Raw genomic sequence first — 19166 nt, forward strand, 5'->3', positions numbered from 1 at the left:
TCTGTGGTGGCGACGCTGTAGCAGAACTTTGGAAGCGGGTACCACACCCCGCCTGGCGTTCGATGAAGCAATGATCCCATCACGAAGCCGCCACATCGTGACCCGCCAGTTTATGAAATATAAGCCCCATAAGTGGGGTATGAAGGTCTTCATAAAGTGCCGCGCAGAAACCGCGTATTGTCTTCGGTAAGTATCAGCGCTCTTCTTCACAGGAGAGCGGTTTTATTGGCTAAGCTCCACATGCTGTATAGTCTTATTTTCAAATATTTATTTATGCTGCATATACGCCAAGGCAGACTTGAAGTATTTTGCGGAACTGATCAGCACACCGATGAACTTGGTGGTGAGGCTCCCACGCTGTTCTCTGCTGACCCAAATTCTGGACCGAGCGCAGTCATGAGGAGCCTGACCAAAGTCCTTAACCCTAGAGAGGAAGGCATCTATCATGCAATCATCACCGATCGGTTCTACACGTCGGTTCACCTTGCGTTACAACTGCTGACAAGAAAGGTGTACACCGTCGGCACCATACAAACGAACAAGAAGCCCCCCGTGCTCGTTACGAACGCTGCTACACAATTTTCTCTATACGAAAAAGTGGGGGAGAGGAGCGCTACCCGTTTCTACTGTGAGAAATGTAGTGACGGTGACAAGCGGTAAGCATAGCACTGGTAATTGATTGCTTGCACTTGTATTGATATGTATATGTGCATGTGCTGTGCAGGGTGTATCTATGTGATAAAGGGCGACCTTAAAACTACCCCAACAGCAAGTACACATGATTCATGATTTGGCTTGACTTGTGGAAGAACGGCGAGGAGCACCCTCCTCCACTTGTTGGCAGAGCTGCCAAATGCGCCCGTTCGGCAAAAAACGGAGCCATTCGCTAGAACGTGACGAGAAGGAAGAAGAGAAAAGCGAGCAAAAGCAGGAGGAGGATGAAGAGGAGGGGCTGACGTGCCGACCGAGGGCATCCAGCCCGGTGCGGAACTATGTTACCCGCCTTGGTTGTGGAACGCTGTTACCCGCCTTGGTTGTGTGGAACTATGTTACCCACACCGGAAGCACATACAGCGACTTCCTTATCAGCTATGGTCTGAGGGACCTTGCGTGGAACTCTGTTACGCACGCTTGGAGCACCAAATGTCGGTCTCCTGAAGCAGCTTCGCTGCTTGCGGAGCTTGCTACCCGCAATGTAGACCTATGTTGCCCACCTGGTGAATGCCCTTCGGCACCACTACTGTCGAAGCCCATACAGCGCGATGACCTTCGGTGCTGGGATCGGCTGGTGTGGCAGACCCGCACACACATCGGACAGAGTTGGGGTCCACCGACCGAGCCAGAGGAGTCCGGACCCTGGACTCCGAGTCACTTATAATTGGTTCGACTATTCATTTAAAGAAATGGTCAGTTATAGAAAATGGCTACATGTAGCTATCTTGGTGGAAGAAGCAGCCGTGACGTTTGCGCCTGTGTTTTATGACCTGAGCTCTTACTAACGTCGTCAATGACTTTAATATTGCTTGCTCATGCTCTGTATTCATTTTACACTGAAGAGGAAAATACGAAAGCTTCATGTAGCACCGGAGTGCTGTCGATGCTAGAATAGGTGGGTCTGGCACTGTTAGCTTAAACATCTAAGCGTTTTGGTTGCGTGTATTAAATTTGTCTTGCTATACATTGCTTACTATTAGTCGAAACTGGCTGGCTGTAGGTTTTGAAGCTAGGTTGTATGTCACTGTGTATGAGCAGCCAATAGGTCGTCCGATATGATTGTTCTGACCTCGTGTTTGTAGAAGAGCTCGACCAGCTACATGTAGTTCCCTAAAAAACGTTTTACTCGGCGGCGTCGTATAGCTGCCGTATTGGCACTACACATGTGCTCTAGTTGCTAATTGCAAATACGTCGGATTGTAGTTATACTGACAGGCTTTTTAAACGTAGTACATGTATGATCCCACTCGAGCATCTCGGCGTCCATCATGCGGGGGTGGTGCTGCGTTTTCAAGCATATCTGAAGCCTCTCGTCTAGCGTTAGCATAGCAGGTTGAGTTGCCGGGGGTATAGTAGGTGCTGGGCTGCGTTTGGGGTCTTCAAATTCGGGAATGAACGTGTAGTGCTATTGGTTCCAATTGGGACAGCTATCCATTTAAAGAGTCAGTGAGTCAGCCAGAGCTATCATTTAGTGATCAAAGAAGGATTTGGTCAGTTTATTTGAGCAGTAAGATAAAACTCATATAGGCATTTTTGCTGGGAACTTTGAAAGTCAAATAAAGACACTAAGTCACTTACAGAGGCTCAGTAACTTACAGAGGCTCACTTATAGAGGTGTGACTATATCGGGGTCATTGCGCAGCGAAAGCTGCAAAGGCGTTCATGACGGAGCGGGGAGCTCATTAGCAGTGCCTTTGTGTCTGGAAGCGGCCACCTAAACGTGGTGACGTTTGGCCTAATTCCTTCGACGGTTCAAAGCAAGCAGGATAGATTCGAGACCAGTCTTTGGTGAGAAATACTCGTCATTTGTTAGATCACAGAACCCGTTTGTACCAACCCCGCTATATTGTCATCAAATTGAAGTTTTTTTGTTACTCTTATGTAATTATGGAAAACAAAACGACAAGAGATTGTTCACATCGCAAGATACTTGGTGTTATTTAAAGCATGCTCTGTCACTGACATTTGAGTACATCACCTCCGATAGCAGTGAATACTTTGGTGCCAACTAAAATGCGCCTGACGCTATCAACAGAACAGCCATTTGCATTGTCGGACCTGGTACCTCTGATCAATTAAACACTATACTCTCGTGATCAATAAGCTAGCTTTCTTCGTCGCTGTTCCTTCGACTCAACGATCTTCCTGCGACCGGATGTTCTAGATGCACACCAAGCACGCGGTACAGTCGTAATTTGTGCTTCTCAATTTAGCATTTTTGAACATCAATCCTTTTAGCTCGGTCGTCATGTCCGATAATCTGAAGTCGCAAGGAGATGTTTTGGCATTTATCACCATCTTCACTACAAAGGAGAAGAAAAGGTCCGCGGGAGTTTTTAATAGACGATCCCCGCTAAAGAACACGTCCCAATTGACCTCATCCCATCGATACTTGTCGGACAATACAGACTAGAGCGTGCCCATTCTGCCAAAAAAAACATTTTTACTATGACTCGATCATGAGCTATGTGGTCGTTCGTTTCCGACTGCTCTCAAGGCAACTATGTAGTGGCGGGTTTTAAAGGGGTGGTTGCATGAAAGTCAGCGGCAAGACCTTGGTATCCTTTATCGGCAAGAACCGCCCATGCGCTTAAGTATGTGTTCTCTATAGTAAGGACTGCTGTCAGCTAAATACATATTCTCCTCGCTCTTTATGTGATGTTGGGCATGGAATAAAACATTGCTGCAGAATACCTCAAATGACTTCGATACCGGGTTAGCGTGGGGTACAATTGATTGCCAGTCATTCGGCAGTACGAACACCCCAGCTTTGTACCCGTGTAGATGCTGTTTAGCGATGTAATGCGCGCCACTCTCCTTCATTTTTCCGCTGGGCACGTTAGCTTGTTAAAATGTTACATCTGCTGCGTAGCAAGCGCACGGATACTTGCGAAACGTTTGCCTTTCAATACTAGGGCCTCCATTGTGAGCTTATCCGCTACCAACGAGACGAGCTTATCGTACCGGAACGAATAGACAACTTTGGCGAAGGGCAACACCACTTTCTGGAAATTCGTAGGCTTTATCTTGAATACTCCAGCAACGATGTTCCACTGCCCACAATATTCTAGCGATGCTAGAAATACGAATAGCGCATACGCGTCCTTCACACGGATATCGCACTTTCGTTCACGCCCAACGTTCCCGTTCTCTCTGACGTAAGGCCGAACGTAGCCCTAGAGATGCTCAAAGTTGACGAGAGTGTAGGTCGCCATCATAGCGATATTTTAAACATCTTCACGTAGGAAGGAGTGGTTAGCCGGTGATGGTAAGCCAACTTCATCGGAAGCAGGGTCTAAACGCACGGACTAAGCGATTTCGCGTCGAGATTAGCGCTCTTCGTCAAGCTGAGCCAGAGCAGAGACTCCTGGAGCTATACAAATTTGCGAAAACTGCATGTTTCGCGTCGGGGCTGGGCTTCTTTGGGAGGGCGCTGTAGTGATGATCAAGGTGTTGATCTAGTTGAAAAGTGGTTGTGGCATCACTTGGGGTGGTCATACCATTGAAAATGACGGAGCACGTGCAAACAACACCCAGGGCACATTGAATCTAGAATCTCTTGGAAAAGATCAAGTGCCCGTCAAATCTTGAAGTACTTGACCTCTATGTACCCACTTTATTTTGTGCGATAGCTTCTTGTAATTCAACGATTTTTTTAAATTAGAAATAAAAATTCGTCAAAGGTCGATCGGAACTTTGAAACCCACTATTGTGGCTAAACGTCGAAGTGAAAAGACGACTACGTGTTTAGCAAAAACTCTAACTCGAACGGATTTGGTCAATTTGAAAACTGTGAGCATGAATCGATTGCTCACAATTAGGGTGTTACTTTTTATATTTTTTAAAGCTTCATGTAGAGCTGATAATATGGATAAGCCCCCCCCCTCCCCCCCTCCTTCGATATAGGCGAATAAGTGTGGCCAACCATATAGGCGATTGTACCAGCGTCCCGTCAAGTGCGGCGACAGCTCGATCAAAGCCTTCTATCCGTTTCAATATTTTTGTAATTGGAATCTAAATTTCACTTGTTCTTGGAAAGCAAACGAAAACTTTGCGGTCATCGTACAGAACGCTGCATATTAAGAGAAAGCCCGTGAAGCTGCTGCCACCAAGTACCCAGCCACGTCAAACAGAGACCCTCACTAGCCAATTTACTGCAGTGTCAATGCTAACTTTTTTTAGTGAAATGCGTGCTCTTGCTATTTTTAGAGCGATGATCGTCGTAGCGAGGCCACATCTGGCGTAAATAGGCAGCCAACGAGTCAAAACACGAGCGAGATAATCGAGCTAATTTATTAAATGCTTCAATAAACGCCTTGTAGTTCTCGTTGAAAAAGTTGGTGTGGGCTGTGATTATTAGCGGTAGAAATGAACAAAAGATGGTTAGCGAAGAATACTGGGTCCTGTTGGTCTTATTGTTATCATTAGTGACTGCTGCGATTGGGCAGGAGCTTGGCGGGAGCACAAATCCTGCAGCAACTATTTCAGCCAAAGCATCAAGGCGTCTGATGAAGCTTTTCATAAATCATTTCGAATATCTCGTTCGCGTTTTAATTCGTTGGCTGCCTATTTGGGCTAGATGTGGCCTCACTGCGACGGACATCACTCTGAAAACAACAAAAGCACGGTTTTCTTTAAATTGAATTTAGAATTGGCGTATATTGGCTAGCGAGGGTCTCTGTTTGACGTGGCTGGGTAATTTGGTGGTGGCAGCTTCACGGGCTTCTTTGTGATGGCATGTACTTAATATGCCGCGTTCTGTATGATGACCGCGAAATTTTCGTTCGCTTTCCAAGAACAAGTGCGATTCAGATTTGAGATACAAAATGATTGAAACGGATAGCAGGCTTTGATTGAGCTGTCGCCGCATTTGGCGGGACGCTGATAGGGCGATCTCGGCCGACAAACTTCTGAGGATAATATTGAAGAAAGCTACAATATGCAAGCTATCATGAGCAGCAGAGAGCCCTTCACGACGTTTCGATCAGGCCTGATAGCCACACCCTTTCGGTCTTTCAGTAGGATTGGCGCGAACGTTGGGATGTGATACCCTTAAATCACATTTTGTTTCCTAGTAATGGAGGATTAACTAGTATTTACTCATGCCTTTAAGGCGTGGTATTCGAACGTCTTCTGACATAAAAAAATACGACCTAGCTCATCCCAACATCCGTGTTCCTGTGGAAGCTCTAAAAGACAGATTTTAAATACTGCGCTGAGGATTTGAGAGCCACCCCAAACAAGTTGACGGTACAATAATTGGAGCTACAAAAATACCGCAGTTTGCACGGTAGAAATGCGCTAGACGTGATGGACACTGCTGTTGTATAGATGAGGATAATAATTTCATTAGAATGTAAAATGGTGGACCATGCAAACGACATGAAGCTAATTATTTTTCCTACTCTAGCACAAGAGAATTGCGATTAGGAGAGACGAAACGAGCATTTTATTTTCGCGCTAATTAATAAAAGCCACCAAAGCTAGCTCACTAATAATTGCGCTACTTTGTCGTTAGCTGAAGAAATCAGAACGTGGCGATGACATATCGACTTGCACAGCTGACAGTCTCAGCTCAGACGCGTTAATTCTTGGATGAGCATAGTCACATATGTGAGACATGTTTGTGCCTAACTTTGTTGCTTGATCCATGAGCTCGCTGTTTTTTTCGGTGGTGGTGCACCTGCCACCGATGCCCCCCCCGCAGTGCTTCACCAGCACCCTTCGGTGCCGTAAGATGGAAGCCACCCGCGGAGAAGCATCGTAATCTCGCAGACGCGGCCTCGCGATCTACCAGAGCCTTCCAATATACAGCTCACTTCGGGACGTTACGATTTCCTGTTGCCGTAAATAATTCCAGCGTACGATCCTAAACAATGTAGTAATAAACACGTAAAAGCCTCATCTTGTGAGCAGATTATTATATGCGATGTACCTTATATATTGTTTGGCAAGTGTTACGAGTCGATCGCGGCCCAGTCTTTCTTCATGCGTCTTCAGCAGTTTTTGGCAGCAATATCCCAGTTGTCATCTTCATCCTTCTTTTCTGGTGTATTAAAGGGGTTAGCCCCTTAGTTACCGGAAGAAAGGCAGGGGTTATACTTTGACCCCTTACTTTGGAGGTAGAACATTATAACATATAGGAATTTGTATTGAGAGAATTTGTTGCACAACTATACTTAGTGGATACTTCAAGAACGCGAAGGATACTGCTGGGCAGAAAAAATAGCTTCAACATGATTTGCCTTACATTTGCGGTAACGAAGCCTTACCAATTGCTTATGATGAGAAAGTCAACATAGGCACTGCTCTTTTATCCTGGATGGTAATTTCTTACTTGCTGCACACGTGTAGCAACGTAGGCTTTAGTGATTTTGAGCGCTAAAAGGGCAAGGAAAATTACGCGTCGATTGATTGCTATCTAAATCTGGCTACAAAAGACCTTCCTGCATACATCTGCGCCATTGTACGTCGGCGCCGCCATCATCTTCGCCGCCGCGTTCACCACAAGGAGACCGGTGGTGCTTCTTTCCTGGGTGTGAGGCTGCTAGACGGTCGTTCGTATCATGCGCCAGGTTGTTTGGGGAGTCGTTGCCATTGTTCCAATCCTTGTGCCAAATACGAAAGCACGTCTTAGAGCGGTCGCCCCGTGCTACATTGCACAGGTATTTCCTAGAAATATAACCGCTGTTAGAGCATGCGTTAGCGTTATCGACCCAACTGGTACGTACCGTTGATTTCCAGTAGAACATTGTACTTCCGCGATTAAGCTTGTAAATCGCGCACACTTTGTAGGATCGGTGGCGGTGTTTGTGACCTTGCTCGCTGTCCACGGTTTCAACAGTTTCTTCGAGGTGATGGCCGCACTTGACTTCCACCTACTGAGGTTGTGTAATCTCCCCGGTGCTGCTATCCTTGAATACCGGGGTCCGAATTCTTTTTGGCCCCGCAATAGAATTTGATAGAATGAAATTGCGGATTAAAATCTATGTTAGCTTATGGTGATAACATTGCTAGCAGAGTCTCGCTTATGTTGAGCCAGAGCCAACATAAGCACGTTGCAAAACGGCAGCTGGTCCAAGGCCAGCTACCGCCTTTCATGAAAAAAATCAAGCGGTACGTGTCATTCGCGCATGCCGCCATAAACACATTCGCTCCCATCTTGTTGGACTAGTCCTTGTTGAACTGTCTTGTCAGATTGTACCGCGATCGGGAAGGGAGAGTAGCATAGTTAAAGCTTATCGTGGGTGGCGCGCGGGACCCACGTGCGAATGTACGCTGCAGTACATCGACAGCTGCGCAATTTCCCAGGCGCGATCAGGGCTGGTTTGAGGAGATTTCGTATTGGAGAAATGTAGATATCCCAAATGTAAAAAGCAGTCTGTTTTGGCCATGTACAAGCTGAATTTATGGGTTGAAGTGCCCCAACGGGTATCGTAGACCAATGTGCCGCTCTGCCCTTGCGTATCGGTATCAGCATCCGCGCAATTAGAGTCCCACCACACACAGCACCTCCCGTGGCTCGATTTCGCGCACATTCGCCAATCGACTACGTATATCACTCACTTCTTCAACCTTGTCGCCGTTAAGCCTCTTCTTCGCCCTTTGTCTTCGCGCGACGGGTGCGGCGCTCCCGCCGAAGTGCATTGACGTACAGCTTCTTCTGGGCTTGCGCAAGCGTTACGTGGGGTCTCCTCGGCTGATGCGACCGTTCTGGTGCATTTTTGTTGTAATGAGAGGTTTGAGCGCAGTGTTTGCCCGATCGTTAATGGGTGAAGCTGCCGCTTTCTTTTATTTGGAGTTGGTGTACCAGCCCTACACCTGTGCATTTGTCCTAATTCACTTACACTTTTCTTTTGATCTTAGACACATATTGAGTATAAACCCTTATGTGATGCATCTAACATAACATAAATACTGCGAAGAAAATGAATTTGAATACACACTATTCATCCTGGTAGTGCTACGGTCACGAAGTACGGACAGACCACCAGAAATTAATTTGTGGCGTCTTTCAAGTGTGTTTCTTAATTGCAAGTGTGTTTCTTAATTGCAAGCTTCAAATGAATGACCTTATAAAATCGTCATTTCAAATCGATTGGGATATCACCTCACGCAGGTAAAATCAATGGATTTTTAAAATCTAGCAGGAATACCAACAGCTGGCTTCGTGCCGTAAAAATCGGCTCCAGTGCGACATCAATTTTTTGGTTAAAGTTATAGGAACCAAGGGGCTAAAGCAATCCACGCTAGTATGCACACATTATACACAACAGGTATAATACTAACCACGATAAGAAACAAGTATGAGCAAGCTACTTGTTTTCGAATTTTAGATCGCACAGCTTGATTGTCTAGAAATGTACACCAATTATAAGAAAATACATTTTTTGCTGCAGACGCAGAATACTAGATTCTTCCCTGTTTTAGCCAATAATGTGTTTCTATTTAAACTGTAAAGTTTATGATATTAAATATTTTATGACACATTTAATTAAAATATAAAGGTTTTATGATTTGGACTTGAATAAAATAAAGAACAGTCACAGCTAGAATCTGTAGAGTATGAGCTTTCGATTGGTGTATTTTAATACTAGGGTAAAAAAAGGCGTCCTCGATGCTGTCGATCACTGTAAATAGATTTTTTTAAACTTTTTTATTGGGCTACGTTTTTTGTTGCACTTTGTTCAGGCTACAATGGTACTGTTCGTGGTCAGCACGGTCCTTTTCTCGGAGCTCCTCACCACAGCCATACCCACAATCAACAAAACGCATGGTGCATGAACGCTGATGTTCTTTTACTGTGTTGCAGATAAACACTTCGCCACAGCCAAGCGAACACCAAATCGGTCGATATGCACATTCCCACATTTCGTGACGCTCCTTTTCATGAGCCACTAGCGTTTTCACCGAACATTGGTACTTGCATGTCACCTGACGCATTTTACATTCCTCTTTTCGGTGATGAGCCATTTGTAAGTGCGATAGATTCGTCTGTCCGCACAAACCGCACACTGCCAGTCGATGTGGACACTGTTTTTGGTGAGTCATTCGGTCTTCCTCTTTCAACGATTGGTGACAGTGTCCACACGTGATCGTACGCTTGCGGCAGTCTTGAGATATGTGAGTATCAATTGTATGTAGCGGAGTTCGACGACCGCAGCCTAAGGAACACTGTACCAATCTCCGAGAGCATTTTACGGATATATGTTCATCCAACTCCCGTACAGGAACATTATTGTAGCCACAGCGATTCGGACAGCTTTGTTGACGCAGTTCACATTCCTCACGCTCGTGAAGAGCTTGAGCGTTCGCAAGTACAGTCTCGTTGCAGCCCCATGCACACTCAACACGTCGAAGCAGACAGACTTCCGTTTCGTGCCGAACACGGTCCTTCAATAGTAAATCATTGATGGCGCAACCATTTCGACAGCGCACCTGGCGGTGAGAACAGTTTCCATTCACATGGATCCTCACATCTTGCCACCGAAGTTGAAACTCTTGAGACTGCGCGTCATTCGGTTTTAAGCATTGCAACGGACATGGAACGAGACGCATCGGACATTGTGTCTTTGCGTGCAATACGTGACGCTGGTAGCTCATAGCTTCACCACATTCGCAAACGATAACACGATATTCGCACTCGTCTTGAAGGTGTTTTCCACGATCTTTAAAGAGAAATCGGACAGTGCATTTCTGGTTAGAACAATTGACAAGTCGAAGCTCGCAAGTATGTTGACTATGATCTTTCACATCTTCAGCCCATAACTCTGTGATATCGCAGCCATTTGGACAGGTCACGAGGCGTTTGAGGCAGCGATGCAGCTCATGTTCTTGTAAAGGGTTAATGTTCTTGACAATTCGAGCTTTCTGGACAAGGTGGTCCTCGAACAGAGTCATGAAGCCGCACCCCCACTTACAAACTCCATACAACCCGGATATGGTATTCACTACACGGTCGTGTTTGCCACCCATTGCTGCCTCTAAAAGACCAGCGATCGCAGTGAAGCCACTAGTGCGAGCATAATCGGAGGCTGTCTTTCCACTGCTATCTCGCAGAAACACATCAACTCCTTTGCTAGCCAGCAAGTAGCGTACGAACTCTACTTTCCCATTCGTTGCGGCGATCATGAGTGCTGTGTGTCCGTTTAACCGCGCAGCAAAATTTACGCGTGCGCCACGCTCGATCAACGCTTGAGCGCACTTTAATGTACCGAAGAATGCTGCTGTTCCCAACGCTGTGAGTCCACGAGAGCTCTCCAAATCCACAAGTGGACGGTTCATCGTGCGGTCTAATAAATATTCAGCCGCTAGCACATCCTTTCCATCCTCGTTCTCAACGTAAACTTCTTCAACACAAGCAGCCATGAGAGCAGACATGGCTCCACCACTCGTCTCATAGTCTGCGAATGCCCCGTCATCCAGCAAACGCGAGATGGCAACGAAATCACGAGAAATGATGGCTGTCTCGAGCGCCGCATGCTTTTCCTTGAGCTCGGTAGTTTTCCGGATGACGTTTCTTCTGCTCATCAGTTGCTTCTGCTTTTCCTGACGTAAATTTGCCATTGTCTCCAACGAGCTATTCACAAATTCAGCTGTAGTAGAGTAAGCTGTCACGTCGGGTTCCCATCCTCTCGAGGCATCAAACAAACGGCTATCGTAGTATTTCACCGCGCAACTCAGCGTATCTGCCACTGTCATCGGCTTTCCAAAGTCATCATCTTCTTGAGCTTTTTGTGAGTTCTTTTTGTCCATTGCAAGCGGCTGCAGTTTCCACTTACCCTGTCGTTTAGCCATTTCTAGCGACGCCTTCGATATGGGGGCGACACTCTCAAGTAGAGAGCCCGGATAAACTCGCTCTGGCAGCACGTATGTCTTTTGCCATAACTTGGCTCCTTTCGACAGTAAAATCGCTGCAATTTCGGGATTCCCGTTGATAATCGCTTCGTGGATTGCGACTCTATGGGTCTGCCTGAAATGCACCAGCTTGCGTTGGTAGTGCCCGACAATGAACGAATGAGCCACATTCCTCACAAGAGCTTCAGTGGCGGCGTCGGAGCGAGAATTAGTGCCTCCTCTACTCAGTTCTTGGAGACGTCGCTGACGTTCAAACTTTTTTCGGTATTGGAAATCTCGTACAAGTGCTTGAATGAAAGACGCACAGAGGTTCTGCTCCTCGAATTGGTGACCACTGCAGGCGCCATGAGATAGCAACATGTGAATGATGGCTTCGTTTCCCACAGCACACGCAAAAGTCAGCGGCGTGTGGCCACTTAGAGCGGCATAGTTGAGGAGTTTGTACGTGTCTAAACGCTTTTTAGCAGCCTCAACCTCCTTCCTCGCAACGTCATGTTGAGTACGAACAGCTTCGACTTCTTCTTGTCGTGCTGGAAGAGAGCGAACCCCAACTTGTGCCTCAAATCTGGAATGTTGTTGCCTTTCACGAGCCATTGTGAGAGCGACTTCGAGCTGGCGTTTACGTTCCACGAGCGCTTGACGCTCCGCTCGAGTCTTATACTCAAGCTCAACACCTTGAACCCACGTCGCTAACATCCCTATGATGTTGCCGCGTAATGTCTCGATCGGAGGAATTCGACTATTTAAACTACGCTCTCCAGACTCAGTTTTGAAACTCGCACGGTTCGCCTTAAATTCCGCCGAGCAGGCAGCAAACGCCGGTGTTTTCAAGCATTCACGACGGACTTTAGCCATGACTTCGGGAGAAATTGTTTGTTGGCGATACCCACGCAGTTGACGCAGCAGACTACGATCCATGAGCAACGCTTGGGCGGTTTTCCACCACTCGACGTCAGTGTATTCCGTTGCATTCCGTCGTCCGCGAGGCACCACTCCACACAGCAATGAGAGAGCTTTTACTACGACTAACGAAGTGTCGGACGGAACGTGTGAATTGAGTAACTGAGCGATGTCTTGCGCCGTGATTTGACGGATCATAGCAAGCATGTCAGCTTCCAATGCACTAGAGTCGATGTCGGACGCTTCTTCATCTTTCTCAACGTTCTGTAGACGTCGACAGCTATCGTCGACTTGAGAGGATAATTGGATAGCTTGGACGCGTTTGGCCTCTGTTTCAGCAATACTCTCGTTGAATACTTGGATGGCTTCATCTAGTTCTGCACGCACAGTATTTGCTTGTTTCTCTTTCGCAGTTACTAACTCTTGCAGTGTCTCCAATGGATTGACAAAATGTGTATGACTTCGGGTTTTTGCAGAGTATTTGAAATGTTCGATCAAATGGTCGTAGTTCGAGCACGATATTGCAATAAAGAGGTCACGCTGGGCGCGCTCAAGTTCTACTTGGTCTTCCAGCAAGTGAATAATCTCATTCCATTTGGATATTTTATCTGCAGAAGTCTCGGAATCGGCGAATGCGTGAACCATTTCTAAAAGGTTTCTACCTTGTTTGTTGGTGTGCGACACACAAGCTCGATTCTCGATCAGCAACTTAACGATGTCCACATCCTGAGCCATACAAGCTTCAGACAGCGGAGTTCGGCCACGTGACGTCTCCAAGTTGACGTCAGCTCCGAAACGAAATAGAAGCTGAATTAGGTCAATGTTTCCTAACGAGGCCGCAAGTACTAGAGGTGAGAAGCCATTCGCGAACTCTTCATTAACCACGTTGAACGCATCGACATTCTGCAAGAAATACGTCGCAAGATCCAAGTCCTGGGATTTTAGAGCCCAGAGAAGTGCGTTTTCATTGTGGACGACACAACGCACAAGTTTGCTGTCCATGTGCCAGACACGAATCGGACGAGCACATAATTTCCCACCAACGCCACAGGGAACAACACGTTGGCGACAACGTTTCCAGTGATCTTCATAAAGATAGGCAAATACCATTTCCCGACAACCAGTGGGACACATCATGACTCTCAGCGTGCATTTGGCCTCCAAATGTTCCTCCATCTCGCAGTACGGTACATGTAACCCACACTGATTCTCACAGAAGAGCAAGCGCTTGGAGCACTCTTCACTTTCGTGTAGGTCGCTGTCAAGCTCCTTGATGTGCGTTCCACACCCTCTCCGGCAGTTTACTACTCGCTGAGGACATAATAACTCGTGGTGCTCTTGAAGAGTATCAAATTTCAATCGCTGTTTGCAATATTTGCATTTAACAACCCGTTTCGTGCAATTGAAGAGAAGATGATGAGCAATTTCGTTGTAGCGTAAATTTTGTCCGCAGCTATCGTCACATTGTCCATAAATTCGCAGCGGACATTCATCCTTTTCGTGATTTTCAAGTTCGCAGAACCAAATATCTCCTTGACAGATCCTGCATTTTATCCGACGTTTAGGACACTGATTAGCCTCGTGTTCCTTGACATCAGACCACGCCACTTTACGCGAGCAACCAAGTCTACAGCCTCGAGGTCGTTGCTGACACTCCTTGTCAAGATGCGTCTCTAAATTTTCAATCGAAATGGAAAAATGACAATACTCGCAAAATTCAGATCGAAATTCGCAATAACCCGATTCGTGTTCCGAAACAAGTCCAAATGCCATAATTTCTCCACACCCAAGTCGACACACAGTATTGCGCATATTGCAGCGCTTTGCCAGGTGAAATTCAGCAGTATGCGCTGGAAGTCGTTGGCCACAGTCGAGTGGACAAGGCACCAAGCGGTGGCAACAATCTTCATCAATGTGTGCTCCAAGTGTCTGGGCTGGTAGAGGACCACAGCGAAAGTGCTGAAGACGTGATTCCATTGCATCTACAGCGTGAGGAACGACAATGTCATGCTCACGTAGTTCGAGTGACGTCCACTCTGAGTGACCATTTGAAAATTCAAGTAAATGTTGGGATTTAGTTGGGTCGTATGTCAGAATTCGGCACTCTTGAGTAGCATTCTCCGACTTGAGCTCCGTATACTCGAGTTGCAATTTAGCGTACAGACCTTGCATCCAGCTTACGAAGAATTCCACTGTCTCTGCTTTCCTGAACCGCTCGGGCCGATCATTCGAGGTAAATTGTCGTTCCAAGCCGTAGAGTTTGTTTAGAAATGCGTCGTAAACGCTAATGCGTTGTTGCATGGCTTTTAACATTTTTTTCCAGCTTTCTGGAGTATCACTACAGCGTGTATTACTATCGACAAGTCGAACATGCTTGCCACACAAATCCAATGGACAATGCGTTTCCCTCAATGGGCAATCGCCACTGTCCTGTAACACATGAGCCATCATCAACTCTCTCGACAGTTGCAGCACTTCTCCTGTCTGTTTGTCTTGACATTTATTCGGACACGGGATTCTTTCAAGCATACATTGCCAACGGTAATGTTCCTCCGCAAAGCAAGCCAAGAATTGTCCACTCAACTCACATCCGTTCTGACAAGCTACAAAGCGAAATGGACATTCCTGAGTCTCGTGAATGTATCGACCTGCTGCAACTCCAGCTATCTTCTCTTCACAGCCATACGAGGCCCATTTGCACGACAATTCTCTCAGCTCACACAATGTCGATAAGTGAAAATCCATCTCGTCATATTTCACTAATGCACTGCACCCTCCATGCTTCCCTTTACATGGGACCATTCTCTTCGGACACTCATGAAGTCGATGCTTCTTCGCAAAATTTGCAGTGAATTTCGCTTGACACCCTTGGTCACATGTAATTATTCGCAAAGAGCATCGAGCACTTTCGTGCTCATCTAACTCGTCGTGATGTACCGTGGTTCCGCACAGAAGACGACATTTTATCGCCCTCTTTCGACAGTGATAATTGAGATGAAATTCTCTGTCTTGGAAGAGAATTTGCTCGTGACAGCCAAACTGGAAGTTGGAGCATTGGACACGCCGCATAGGACACGTCTGCGTATCGTGGCGACCTCGATCTTCAAATATCAAGATAGAATCGCAATTTTCACACTTGATAGTGCGTTTCATGCAATGATGTTGCTCATGCGTCGGTAACATATCTTTAGGAGCCACGAAGCTGCAGTTATCATTGTGACACGTAGTGAGCTTGGTACGTTCAGCGTGGAGTTCGACGTATTTCCTGTGGTCTTCTGCGTCTTTGAGCGCAATTTGAACCTGCCAAAGAACATGAACTGCCGGGGGTAGCTCCTCCTCTTGGTCAGAGCTATACACGTCCGGTAACTCTGTATACATCGCCTCTGTCTGTTCTACCGCATCTTGTGCCAGTTTGAGAGCGTCTTTGCCAGTTCGATCCTGCCATTTCATCGTCTTCAAGAACGTTTTGTGCCATTCGATCTCTTTTGGTTTGAGTTCCTTCGTCTTGTGCTCCGAGATACGAGCTTTGATCTTGGATTGATGCAGCATAGTTGGGGTAGCTTCAGTGGAGAATGACTCGATTGGTTTCACTGGAAAACACTCGTCACGAGTAGCGATGAGTAAATGATGCACAATCTTGGCTTGCGAGTTGCTGATCGCATGCATCAGCGCAGTTTTACCATCTCGTGTCTTCTGGTTCACGTCCACTCCAACGCGAAGCAAGTGCAGAACTACAGCTTCGTGTCCACAGTAGGATGCCCATGTCATAGCCGTATGTCGAAGTCTCGTTTCGTAACGATAATCGGCACCCATCGATACCAATTCCTGAACGCCAAAAGCGTAGCCGAAAGCTGCACATTTCGTCAATGGCGTCCACCCTTCTCGTGTTTCAATGTTGACGAAGAATTGTGATCGGAACGGTAAAGCTCTTGGGGTGTTGTCCATCGCCTTGAGATCGTTAAACGCTCTAGTAAATTCGGATACTGATATCGTCGTGGCTTTCAGGAACTCGACCAGTCCGTTTTCATCGAAAAACTGAAGCGCAATCAAGCTTTCGATCCGTTGGATACATTCTTCGTGGTAGCTCAAAAGCGCTTGGCATTGGGCCACTCGATCCTGGCGGTTCGCGAGACTTTGATGCTTGAGCGATTTCTCGCGCTGTCGATTCTCCAACCACTCGAGCGCTTGCGTGTTCCCCGTGAGTTTCGCCCAGTCAAACGCAGTTCTTCCGGATTGATCAGTTAGGATCAACTTTGGATTGTAGTCGAGGACACTCGCGACGATATCATTGTCATAAAGTCCAGTATTGGTAACACTAGGGTATTGCAGTTCTTCGACGTTGTTGTTAGATAACATCGAGATAGCTGACACTTGTTTAGATGCACATCTGTGTTGCGGCACGGCCACAGCTATGGCTTTCATGAGAGGGGTGTAACCTTGTCGGTTGGGAGTATCGATGGAAACCCCACTGTATCATCAAACGCCGTCATTATCCATCCTATCCAGCATGCAACATACCGACACAACGCGTACCTTGTCATCAGCATCGCGAGCGCATCCAGATTCTTCGCAGATACAGCGGCAAGTAGCGCTGTTTCTCCAGTTCTAGTCTCGTAGTTGGCAGGAATTTCGTCATTCGTGATCATCCATAGAGCCTGTCGAAAGTCACGTCTCCTCAAGGCCTCTTCGAATAGATAACCAAGCTTGGGGTTCACCACTCGAGGATGATCGCCTGAGTCAGTATTTTTCTTTGCCTTCTTCTTCCGGATCTGAACTTTCGCCAGTGGCTTGTAAGGGCTACTACCACTAATGTTCTGATCGATGGCAATGTATTTCTTGGCTTTTCCCCGTTGCTTCTTTGAAAGAGGAGTTAGCAATGGAGCTAAGCTCGACATAATAGAGTCTTAGGCTTCTTCACCTCCGTGATTACGGTGTGAGCATTTCTTGATTCCGTTCGAGGCTCCAGTATTTTTAGGTATTGGACAGCATTAGAATGGCAAACTGCCGTCAACCTGGCACATTGGCATTGCCAACTCATGCTGCGGAGATTGATCTGAGCTGTCCGAGTTATTCTCTGCCTTTCAAGGGTTTTCATCCGATATGAGGCGTCGTTCTGGTCTTTCACCTGCGCCCATCGAGTTTCTCCCCCGACGATTTTATCTTGTGGTGATTCGAGAGCGAACGACCTGCTCCATCCATCGCATAAAGGACACAAGTGACGCAGTATCAAGCTCCGAGCAGCATCTTTTTCCGAGAACACCAGGCATTCGCTTTGTCTCACTTCGAGAGCAGCTTTTTCCTAGCTCTCCAAGTAGCGAATATGCACTCGGAATCCCACAGACACATCGCTTTAATTCGTTTCTCACCAATATTTTGAATGCAACAGTGAAGGACAACATAGCAGCAGGGGATGGACACAAAAGTGCTCATTATTTTTTCTTACGAAGGCGACATCTTCGAGAAGAAATCCAAGTTGCTCACCTCATTTGCAGATGGCGGCTTTTGTATCTTCGAATGTCGCCACACGAAGCGTTGGCCCCTTTTAAGCATCTCTCGTATCTTTTTTCGTCGTTCTTGTCATCGTCCGAGCTCTTTGATCCACCAAGTCTGTTGGTATCACTTTCAGGAATTTCAAAAGGGTTGGAAAAAGAGTTCTTGGGCTCAGCGGAAGATTGGGGTAGAGGACAGAGTGAGGACGATCCGAATCTTCGAACGGTATCGCGTCGCTTTGTCGTATACAACACATCACCTGGTAAAGAATCGGGAATGGGAAAAGAAGACGAATATGCCGAGCTTGAGAAAACCATTTCAGCTTTAAAGCGTCGAAAAGTTTCCCTCGTGGTTACGTTAGGAATAACACACAGCGATGTCACTACTTTCACGGTACACGGATTGGAAACACTGGATATTTCATCTATGGCCTCTTCTTCACCGACACTATCCCACGGTGGTACACCGACGCATTCAGTTCAAGTATTGGTGGATAGATTCTTGGAAGCTTGCGAAGGTACAGAAGGTTTGATCGCCGTCAATGCCTCAAGTAGTTTAGGTTGCGTATCAGCAGCTACTTGCATCGGCTGCTATCTCATGAAGCACTCGGCTTTCACTTCTGAAGAAGCAGTCGGCTGGCTTCAATTCGGTCTTCCCGGCAAATTCCCACTTGCATGGCAATTATTTCTTGGCAGAATGCAGTCTCAAATGTGGCTCGAAGGAGAGCGCTCTCGACGAGGTAAAGAAGGCGACCTCCTTGATGGTATCAGTGATTCAACACACATAAACATCGGCAAAATCAGTCTCGGTCGCTTATCGCTACTAGGCACACGTGATCGAGACAAACATCGCTCCGACTCCTTCACCGCCAGTATCCCTGTGGCCACATGTCTCTCCAGTCGAAGCCAGGAATTGCAGCAGTCCCCGACAGCAGCCACAGCCACCGCTCAGCTCAAACGTCGGCCACTGACACAAGGTAGCGTTGGTAGTCGACGGTATCATCGCAGTACTGACGGCACAAGTTTACGAGCGGACTTCGCGCTTATGCACAAGTTCCTCCACCAAACACCATCCAGCACCCATTCGGAAAGCTCTTCACCTTCAAGTTTGCACCCCGTTCCATCCCGTCCTAAAGCTTCTGCTCGTTCATCCGACGGAACACCGGCAAACTGTACCGAAGCACTTGCATGACGCAATATTTTTTT

At 46.8% G+C, this 19166-nt stretch overlaps 2 protein-coding genes across 2 annotated transcripts; one reads left to right on the forward strand and one right to left on the reverse strand.

Moving 5' to 3' along the window:
- Window positions 1–9378: 9378 nt before the first annotated feature.
- On the reverse strand, window positions 9379–17117 carry PITG_02219 (uncharacterized protein; the record flags this gene model as incomplete). Its single annotated transcript, XM_002907126.1, has 8 exons — window positions 9379–11250; window positions 11302–13056; window positions 13114–14375; window positions 14487–14576; window positions 14826–15951; window positions 16063–16722; window positions 16843–16939; window positions 17005–17117. 8 exons carry the CDS (start codon window positions 17115–17117, stop codon window positions 9379–9381), a joined length of 6975 nt encoding a protein of 2324 aa, XP_002907172.1.
- Window positions 17118–17571: 454 nt separating this feature from the next.
- Window positions 17572–19152, forward strand: PITG_02220 (uncharacterized protein; the record flags this gene model as incomplete). The annotated part of the gene is made up of 2 exons (XM_002907127.1): window positions 17572–18148; window positions 18251–19152. The coding sequence occupies 2 exons, from the start codon at window positions 17572–17574 to the stop codon at window positions 19150–19152; spliced, it is 1479 nt and encodes a 492-aa protein (XP_002907173.1).
- Window positions 19153–19166: the final 14 nt, after the last annotated feature.

Source organism: Phytophthora infestans, genomic scaffold, assembly GCF_000142945.1.
Source record: "Phytophthora infestans T30-4 supercont1.3 genomic scaffold, whole genome shotgun sequence".
NCBI classification, from domain to species: domain Eukaryota; phylum Oomycota; class Peronosporomycetes; order Peronosporales; family Peronosporaceae; genus Phytophthora; species Phytophthora infestans.